This window comes from Uloborus diversus, chromosome 5, assembly GCF_026930045.1.
Source record: "Uloborus diversus isolate 005 chromosome 5, Udiv.v.3.1, whole genome shotgun sequence".
NCBI classification, from domain to species: Eukaryota; Metazoa; Arthropoda; class Arachnida; order Araneae; family Uloboridae; genus Uloborus; species Uloborus diversus.
This window is the reverse complement of record NC_072735.1, coordinates 61048157-61058930: the sequence shown is the minus strand read 5'-3', so window position 1 is coordinate 61058930 and position 10774 is coordinate 61048157. Positions and strand designations below refer to the sequence as shown.

Sequence of the window (10774 nt, the reverse complement as noted above, 5' to 3'; positions counted from 1 at the left end):
AAATTTGATTTTAAACTACAATACATCAATAATCAATTTCATAATAATAAACATTGCATTTAAATTTTATTTTTTATTTTTGGCTGTAAATTTGCCCCATTCAAAGGAAAATGTTCACCTTTTTTATAGATTTTTTTAAAATTTCATTTTTTTTTTTTTTTTGAAGTATTCTCTATTTCACTTTAAATATAGTTTTGATAAAATGACGGAGTAAATAAAAGGATGAAAGAAGAAATGAAAATGTAATGAAACAAATAAACTGAAAAATAAATAAACTAATTAATTAATGTATGAGGAGAAATAAATGATTGAAGAAATAAGTAAATAAATAAGAAAAAGAGTGAATGTATGAATAAATAAGCGAATTTTCAAATAAAGGAATTAAATCGAATAAATTAATAAATGAATACGTAAGGGATTTAGTAAATGACTGAATGAGTAAACAAAATGAACTACATCCGCCCCTTTGCCCCTTATACTTTACCCCGCATGCCCTTGACTAGTAGTGCAAATCATTTAAAATACAAATAAACTTAATATTAAATAAATAAATACTGCACCAAATATTTGTAGGTTCCAATTTTTAAAATATAAATAACAAAAACTTTCATTTAGAACAATAATTTCATAAAAACAAAAATTTTTCTTTTTTTAAATTTAGAACAAATTTTTACAACTTGAGGATCAAAATTGCTTGTATTATTACATGCTTTGATCTTCAGTAAGACTGTTTTCCTGATTAGAATAGATTACCTGTATTACTGCACAGTAAAAATGCTACCAGTTTTTACACACCTATAACGCAAGGTATTAACAATGTTCTTAAAAATACATGCACTAATTATTAAAATTATAAATCACAAAAGCTTATGAAATGGTGAAAATGTTATCTGTAATATTGACACAGAAATTGATATCGTAAAATATGTCAATGTTTTCAATTTGATAGAAACAAAGTGAAAATATCAAAGGTTTTTTTTATGAATAGTTTTGCAATGTGTGCATTTATTTCTTACATCGTATTTCAAATGTACCATTTTCTGTACTCTAATTGAAAAAAATAAGTACGAGTCCGTTAAATAAATTTAAAAGAGTAAAATTTGTTCTACAAATTAACGTTTCGCATGCATTTTCCTTTAAAATTACATTACATTAATAAACGCAACGAAAAAACCAACATTAGTTCAGCCTCCAGATGAAAATTTGCATCTTTAAGAATAAAATAAATAAAATAATGTTTTCTCATAAAATTGAGTTCATGTTCTGAATAATCTTATTTCTTCGAGCATAAAATTATTAATCAAAAAAACTCATGTTCATAGAAATAATATTTGAAAATAACGCGTTTGATTTTATGACCAATAAAAGTCAAATTAACGAAGAAAGTGCTTTGCCAAATCTAAATAATAATTTCTCTTTCGTCATTTATTACTTTTTCTAAGTAATAATGTAGTTGAAAATGAAATTTCCTCTGAGTTTTATGGTCACAAAACTTGAATTAGGAATGAATGTTTCGATATGAAATAATTATTCTTCACGAGAAAGTTCTCTAACAGGTATAGTAGTTTATTAGATTTAGCAGTTAGTATGCTTAAAACGCCATTTTGATTTTTTAATGATTTTATAAAGTTTTTGATGGACATATTCCTTAATGCAGCTTTTTTTAGTTTAGGATATTTTTAAAATCGGTTGTTTTGTAGCTTCACAAAATTTGATTAATCTTGCAGTACACTCAGCAACTCCATGTATGAGACTCTAGCAATGAGAGTGGTTCAGATATATCCCCATAAATTATCAAGAAATAGTTTAAAGTTCTATTCGAGGTTAAAACGTATAATTTATAGAGTTTTTCTCAAAATTCAAAAAAAGGGAAAGTTCTTTATTGTAAATGTCTACAAGTGCGAAATATTTGAAAAATTATTGCAAAAAAAATCGTTACAGTTCATTGTTCAAACATTTTATGTTTATTTCTAAAAACGTATTTTTCGGCCTTGTCTTAAAGTTATTTAGGTGGGTTACCAAGGTGGCCACGAAGAGAATTTTCAATTTGTTCCTGGAGCGTTCAACTAAATGTTCCAATGAGCTAGAAATTGTGATTTGCAAACGTTTATCTCCAATAAAAGTTTTCTCGCCAGTCAGCATAACTCGCGCTTAAGTGAGATTAAACTTTAGAAAAAGAGAAACATCTTTAGTTTTAAAAAAACGCAGTTTTTCCTTTTTAAAATTGAAAACATTCGCCCTGAAAATCTGAGTCTCGTCTCAATTCATAGACAATTTACTTCTCTTGAAAACGCATCCCATCTATGTTTCTGCTGAAGTTGGTGACAATTTTAATAATCTGACCCGGTTATTATTTGTCAATTTTCAAGTCAGATCGTATTGGATACCATCAAAAATGAGTTTTCATACAAATTCTCAGAATCATTTAAATACACAGTTTTATTTATTTGCTTTTTGTATTTTCCTTTTGTACATTAAAAAGACTTTATCTAAAAACTTTTGCAGTTAAAATAATTCTCATATTTTTAAGCAAACATTTTGTAGCATTTTTGTAAGTTTACATTCTGAGGCGGTAGATTTTTTGCGTCTATGATGTAACAAATTAGTTTTTAGACATTTTCTCTCATGAAATTCAGATGCTTTTCAAAATACATAATTTTTATAATGTTGGTTGAATAGAATTTTAATATCTGTAAGTACTGCAAATCTGTAAGTAGCATTTCCAAAACCTGACGCGTTTATTGGGAGTATTTTACACAGTAAGTAATTCGCAATCTGGAGTTGGTTGACGAAATGTAACCTTCTGTTACTTTTGTTTTTTCACATTAAAAAAAATAATAATAAAAAAGAATGAATCCCAAGGTTTTAAAGTTATTAGATATACGTTAACGTGGTCGTGGGACATTTCCAAGAATATCGGAGTCTCTTCCATTTTTAAAGCTCTATTAAAGACACTATCAATGCAAAATGCAATTATTGCATAGATGAAATCTATGCAAAATTCTGCCCGAAAATTGGTCACAAAAGCCACGTAAAGTTACATTAAAATGAAGAAAAAAAGCAATAATATTTCTTTAAATGTGGAATAATTCAAGAAATCTATTATGCATAGCCAATCGCGTCTGTAGACCGTTTACCGTAGGCCAACCGCATTCACAATTTCCGTGCCCAAACGTTTAAAGTTAAATGAAAGAGCAAGATTGAAAGTTTATCAAATAGCAGCAAAAAGAATTGAGATGTTTTCATGGAGTTTGAAAGGGTTTATGCATCAAAGTTTTGACATTGTTTTGATGTAAAGTCAGACCAAACAACGTAAGTAGAAGCACAAATTTGTAAATTACAGCAGACACGTGTTTCGGCGTTACAGGGAACGCCTTTTTCAATGCAAAAAATAATGAGCTTATGGATGAAAAGACATCCGACAAAAGCTTTTGTCGGATGTCTTTTCATCCATAAGCTCATTATTTTTTGCATTGAAAAAGGCGTTCCCTGTAACGCCGAAACACGTGTCTGCTGTAATTTACAAATTTGTGCTTCTACTTACGTTGTTTGGTCTGACTTTACTATTCAGCACAAAGGTATTTATTTATCTTATTGTTTTGATGTACCTATATTTTTGGGAGGTCATAAGATGAACATATACTACAGGAAAAAAAATACGTTTGTTATAAGGGTTTGTGTGCATGAGGTATTATATAATGTCAAAATTTGAAGGTAATTAATTTTTCGAAATCCATGAAGTAGTTTTAAATTGCTATGTCAAAAAATAGGACTAAATTTAAAGTGTATTTCAGCAGATCAATCAAAGTTTCGTGATTATTGTTTAATGAAATTTAAATGTACCATGTAACTTGTGTGAAGTAGCAGTATTGTTCTCAAGAACGATTGATTCGAGCGATTTGAAATAAAAATTTAGCTTTTAGAGAAGGAATTTTGGTTGTTCTAACATTATGCACTGTTTGTAATTATGATCTACTTTTTAAGCGAAACTGTTCCATTTGTTAAATTTGTGTGCTATGTAAACTTTTTATCTTCTTTCAGGAGCCATGTCCTTCACCGAACACAGAGCCCCAACCTTTACCATAGAGCCACCAAATAAAGTGGTGTTCCTCAACAGCTCAGGTGAATCCGTCCACTGTGCAGCAATGGGAAACCCGAGGCCTTCTATCTCTTGGGTCCTGTCCGATGGGACATCCGTCTCGGACTTGCCGGGTTTGAGACTTTCACTTGCGAATGGAACGTTGATGTTCCTTCCTTTCATGGCAGAAAGTTACCGACAGGATGTCCATTCGTCTACCTATAGGTGCATTGCTTCGAACTTGGTTGGGAAAATCGCCAGTAGAGACATCAGAATAAGAGCAGGTCAGTTTCGACTTTTGTACATTTCAAATTTTTTCAAAGGATCAGGGATCATTTTTAAGGATCAAGCTGATGTAAAGCTGATATAAAATTGGTGAAATACTAGTTTCCCCTTTTGTACGTTTCGAATTTTCTCAAAGGGTCTGGGGAACTTTGTGAGGGCTAAGCTGATGTACAAGTGATAAAAAATTGGTGGAATACTAGTTTCCACATTTTTACATTTTGAATTTTCTCAAAGGGGCAGTTGAATTTTGTGAGGGGTAAACCGTTGTGCAAGTGATATAAAATTGGTGGAATACTATTTTCCACTTTGGTAAATTTCGAATTTTCTCAAATGGGCATGGGAATTTCGCGAGGGTTAAACTGATTTACAAGTGATATAAAATTTGTAGAATACTAAAATTATCGCTTGTTTACAAACAAAATGCGCTGGTCTACCAGTTGGGGGTGTTTATTCGGTTACTGTACTGTTTAACTTTCATCCCCTCTCCCTTCTCCTCCCCAACCCAAAAAAAAGAAAGAAAACTGACCCAGGGCAGTCAAAGTTCTCACAATTTGTAAAAAAAGAATTACATAAGTCAAGTAAAATGTTTTCATTTTCATGTTCCAAATGCTAAAATTTTTAATTACGTTATCAGTTTTGTAAATGAAATTGTGCTTAACCTAAATTTACTAATACGTCTATCCTGTACTTTAGGAAAACTCTGAAAGATATTAAAATTATTTGGGAATATTTATATTTTTATTTTGATAAAACATGTATTTTTTTATGTTTAATAATAATAATTAAAAAAGCAATAATCGTAAACGTGCTCGGAGCTATATAATCATTTTGTTCTTCTGACATTACACAACTTATTTCCTTCAAAGGAAAATCAATCAATTTTTAAACAAATGTAAGGAAAACATCCTTTAGATACTTAAATTGGGTCTCTTTTGCATCAAAGAGGGATGTAATGTTTAATTCAAACGTGTAGAAAAATACATTAAGCATTCCTTCATTAATAATTAATAGTTTGAGCTTTAATGACCGCAAAAATGTGAACGTGTATAGTAAATAACTGAAGGCGAGTAGAATCGTTCAATTTCTTACTTTTAATGGTAAAACATTCATAAGTGCGATAATTAGACCATTAGGTATAATTTCCATGATAATATTTGCATATAATACATGTTTGAAATGCTTCACAAATCAAATCATGAATGCTTTTCCGCAATTGTAGAGCATTATAAACTCAAACATCACGAAAGTCCGAAAAGAAAAATGTGTGGTGCGCATTATGAAAGTCACGCTTCGAGGAGCGTAAGGCGCTAGAGCTTTCTGCCTGACAGTTCTGTGACATTAATTTACTTCGCACTTTTCTGTTTCTCAGCGTTGAGAAAACAGTTGCCGAGGAGCGTTTTGAATGATGGCGCTTTTGGTTGCTTTGGGGCGTGTCTGGTGTATAAAGTTACATGAACCAAGTGTGCGAAAAAAGGTGTTTCCTCCACCCCATGGCACGCGTATGCCACTCAATATTTAATGATATGAAGCAAAAGATGTCGTAATTGTATAAACTACTCACATGAAATAGTTGATTCACGTCGAATATTTTCTGTTTCTCAGCGTTAGGAAACAGTTGCTGAAGAGCACTATGAATGATAACTTTTTTTTTTCTTTTTGGGGAGTTTCTGGTATATAAAGTTATAAGAAAACCAAGTACATTGAAAAGTATATCTTTTTTCTCCCTGACACCATTATGCAACACGATATTTAATCAAATGAAGCAAAAAAAAAATTTTTAATGCGGTATTTGTTGAAGTTACCCATCTAAAATATTTCATCAACATAAAATCTGATAAGTCCTTTGATTGAAAACGCTTTTCTATGGCATTGTATTATTTTGCGCTTTTTTTGTTTCTCAACATTCGAGAAACAGTTGCCGAGGAGCACTTTGAATGACGACGATTTTGTTCGTTTGGGTTGTGTCTCGTATTTAAAAACCTAGTAGGGTAACTTGGCACTTTAAGAGTTTGTCCTTAAACTTACCTCTGTTTTCATTACTTAGAAAAAAATATTCATTTGCGAATATTTTTGTATTAAAGAATGCACATCTGTGCATGTATTTAGTTCACTAAAATCAAAAATATTTGAATTGATATTTTTATAAAAATATATATGTATGAAGTTACCAAAATCACCAGTAATTGGCACCTGATACCCAGTTACCTTGTGATCCAGTAATTGGCACATGTTAATAAAACTGGAAAATGACTTTATTTTTCACTTTAAATTACATACAAATTTTTCATCATAAGAAACATAATTAATGTTAATTTAAAATAGGTAATTTTACATAAATTAATGCTAAATCACACATCTTGACGTTGAAAAAGTATTTTAGAGAAATAAAAATCAATTTGGAGTGTTGCATGGAAAAAATATGGAGATTATTGCTGTTTCATTAGTCGGTATGCAGTTTCGATTTTATGATTTAAAGCTGTTTCCACAGAAAAAGGGACATTGAGCCGATGATTCTAAGGGACCATAAAAATAAACCAATTCTCTACATAAGCATTTCTGACTGACGGCGAAACATGTTTGTTTTTTATTGTTTCTCTTAAAAATTTAACAGTATATGCCGTGGGATTTAAATCAATAGTAGAGCCCATGTAATATAGTTGCTGCAAAAGTATCAGAAATGAAACTAGTGACGTATTGCACAACACATTATTGCTTATAGGCACATGTGCCAATTAACGGAGACTAGCAAAACTGAAGCACCACTAAATGGCATTCATCTTTAGTTCAAAAACCCAAAAAGGGACAAAAATATATTTCTACCCACTCAAAGTAACACCTTTCAACTAAACAAAACTTTTGACAACGAAAATTTAAAATATATTTAAAGTTAGATTTTAATGGATTGATGCGCATGCTTCTCTTAAGCCAGAGAAGAAGCTTTTGTAACAGAAAAGGCTGATTCAACACAAGCCACAATCATTTCTCTTTCCTATGCACTGCTACCACTTAGTAACATGAATTAAAGTTATAATTTTTAAAATAAATGTACATTCAGTTGATATATACCTTCTACTTTAAAAAGATTGGATACGAATCTTATTTTAGTACATTTTTGTTGGAAGTGCCAATCACTGGTAACTTGCCAATTACTGGGGGTGTTACCCTATGTTAAAAAAGCGTTTTTTTTTCTTCTCTCTCTAATACGCTTAAAGGCTCGATATTTGTGCGGGGTGTCCGAGACACAATAATCATCAATTTTTTGCAGTTTTTTAAAATCATTTAAATAACATTTCCGTTTTTTTTCTGCTTAAAAAGACATTTGAATCTTGTTTCTATCTTAATTAGAACGATAGTTATAATTATTTTTGTTCAATGCATTTGACTAATATTATATTTTACTTTAAAACTTTAAACATGTTTTTCATCATGATGCAATTATTCCTGATTTGTTGTATTCAAAATCTTATAAGTCAAGAACTGATAAAGATAAAGCAATGAAATTTGGAGCATATCTTTTTCAAACAGTTTACTGAGGCGAGAAATTTTTTAGACTCAAGGAGCGAAAAACAGGGAAATCGATTATTCCGGTTAAAAAATAACCTCTGGATCCTTTTTAAAAGCCTAAATATGTTTTGTGAGAATGATCGAAGTACTATATACGTTATTACGCCTCAAAATTACCCATTTTCCTTAAGTTTCCGCTCCCTGGCAGCATTGAGTCTTGTCTGTTAACACCCACCATTATGTTTGTTTCCAAAACATTTTCTGCAGCTCTGAGGGTTGTGAAGTATTTTTTCATGTATTTTTTTTCCAGGACCACCAAAATAACAAGTTTATGAGTGATTTTGTTTTGCACACTCAATTCAGGGAACAGTTTTAGTGTTCGTTTTCATGTTTTTCCCTTCGAACATCGATTTTGGTGAATTTTGTGAAATTGGTAAGCTGCCTGACCTCTCACCAGGCAAGAAAGCGTTGGTTATGGGTATGTTAGACCAAAATACCTTTTCACAAAGAGAAATTGCGAAAAAACTTACTATTTCTTCCAAAACTGCCAGCAGAATCAATGTTTCTGTCAAAGAAAACATAAAAGTTGTCCCAAAGAGGCTGGGAAAATGCAAAATGTCTCCAAGGATGCAAAGAAAACTTATGCGGATGGTCAAGGCCAACAGAAGAGCAACTAGTAAAGACCTTGGTGTGGAGGAGGACCCGCCACTGTTCTAGCGAAGATTCATCGCCAGTGGGAATCCTGCTCGAAATCCACTCAGGAAGGTCAAACGCGCCTCAGATATGGCACAAAAAAAAAAAAAAAAAAGAATTTAGTGGTCTCTAGAACATCTCTTGAAATTATTTGGCCCAGTCAATTATTTTCTTTGCCTTATCTGGGGTGATTTTGGCCCTCCTGCCTGGCTTTCGAGCAGGCATCCCATTGGCGATGAGTCTTCGCCGGACCAATGGTGGGTCCTCATCCACACCATATGCTTCAGACTGTTAGCAAGGTCTTTAATAGTTGCTCTTCTGTTGGCCTCGATTATCGGAATAAGCTTTATTTCCATCCTTGGAGACTTTTTGCATTTTCTGCCACATTTTCCCAGACACTTTGGGACAACTAATATGTTTTCTGTGACAGAAACATCGATTCTGCTGAGGGTTTTTTGGGGAATAGTAAGTTTTTTCGCATTTTCTCGTTGTGAAAAGGTATTTTGGTCTAACATACACATAACCAATGCTTTCTTACGTGGTGAGAGATCAGGCAGCTTACCTATTTCACCAAATTCTTCAAAATAGATGTTCGAAGGAAAAAACATGAAAACGAACACTAAAACTGTTCCTGGAATTCAGTGTGCGAAGCAAAATTACTCATTAATTTGTTATTTTGGTGGTCCTATCGCAAAAATGCACGAAAAAACACTTTACACCACTTACAGCTGCAGAAAAAGTGTTGGAAGCAACAGCAGACCATAATGACGGAGGTTATCAGATAAGACTCAATGCTGACAGGGAGAACAAATTCACAGCAAACGGGAAGTTTAGCGCCGATGTAATGTATATTGTACTTCGACTATTTTTGAGAAACATAATTAGGTTTTTAAAAAGGATCTAGAGGCTATTTGTAAGCCAGAATATTCGATTTCCCTGTTTTTCGCTCCTTGAGTCTAATAAATTTCATTAATTCTTATTCAGCAAATTTGAAGGAAAAAAAAACGTTTACTTCAAAAAAATATGATTTAAAAAAAAATCGAATTCGAATTTTTCTTCAAATATTTTCACTTTTTTATTGCATTAATGTTTTTATATCGTCGAATAAAAATTAAAAATTAAATATTGTGCATAATTTTTGGAAAAAAATTTGAAAATTGACGAAAAATATTTTGAGTTTTAGCTATTTGAAGCAACTCCATTAAAAAATAAATTAATTAATTAATTAATAAATTAAAACAATTTTTTAAATGTATTTATGTTATGATTTTGCTTATTAAATAGATAGTGAATCAGGGCAAGAAATTTCAAAACTCTAAACTGATTAATAAAATTTTTTTCAAAACGTGTCCGGACCCCCTTAAGTAACTACAATGCTAATTACAAGAAACGTTTCATAAATATTGATGGAACATAAATAAATTTAATTACATTTAACTTCAAATCCTTCTCTTAAAGTAAAAATTCTAACGATTCTAAGTTTTTCACCGAATCTTTTATAAAACCTTTAACCACTCGAATCTAAGTTAGGGTGAGTAACGCCACTTTTACTAGAACCACGAAATTTAATGATACTATTAAAAAAAAAAAAAAAAAGAAAGAAGAATCGTTTTGCTACATTGAATAGTTTATTAATCCAAAACCTAGTGACAAAGATATTTAATTGAAAATGCTTTTACAAATTATAGTTAAATGGGAAAAAACTTCACTATCCATTTTTTTAATATTTTTTACTCGGCAGTTTGGTTTAAAAGTAATGTTTGCGTGTGTGAACGCGCTACAACTCTCAACGCATTCCATACCACTGTATTATTCAGAACTGGCTATATTCAAGTGGTGATTTCTGATATTTACTGTTTAGATCTCGCTGGGTTTAGAATCAAATACAATCACGCAACTAATTTACGAAAGAGATCCTCGTCAAAACCATCCGCTCCCCATCAACAAGTTCAGCATCTCTCAATCTGCAAAGGAATATGGTTCCTCCTCCCATATTAATGAACGCGCGTATCGCCAACCGCCATCAGAAGAGACTTATAACCCGGCATTAGAGGCGAGATCGGTTCGGTGGTGATTGAAACTGACAGCCAACTAGGTTAGGAATGACAAATGTTACGGACCTGGCGTCCATCGCTATTCGGGGCTTCATTAATAAAAGCTTATTGAGGCTTTCGTGCGAATATACGTTATCTGCGTGATGCTCTCAGTCCGGTT

General features: G+C 31.8%; 1 protein-coding gene across 1 annotated transcript in view; it reads left to right on the top strand.

The window, feature by feature from the left end:
• The first annotated feature begins 4046 nt into the window (after nt 1–4046).
• LOC129223373 (cell adhesion molecule Dscam2-like) overlaps nt 4047–10774 on the top strand; it is a 280334-nt gene continuing 273606 nt past the window's right edge. Inside the window, 1 exon segment of the mRNA XM_054857953.1 lies at nt 4047–4362. Within this exon segment, the coding sequence (XP_054713928.1) occupies nt 4047–4362 (316 nt within the window).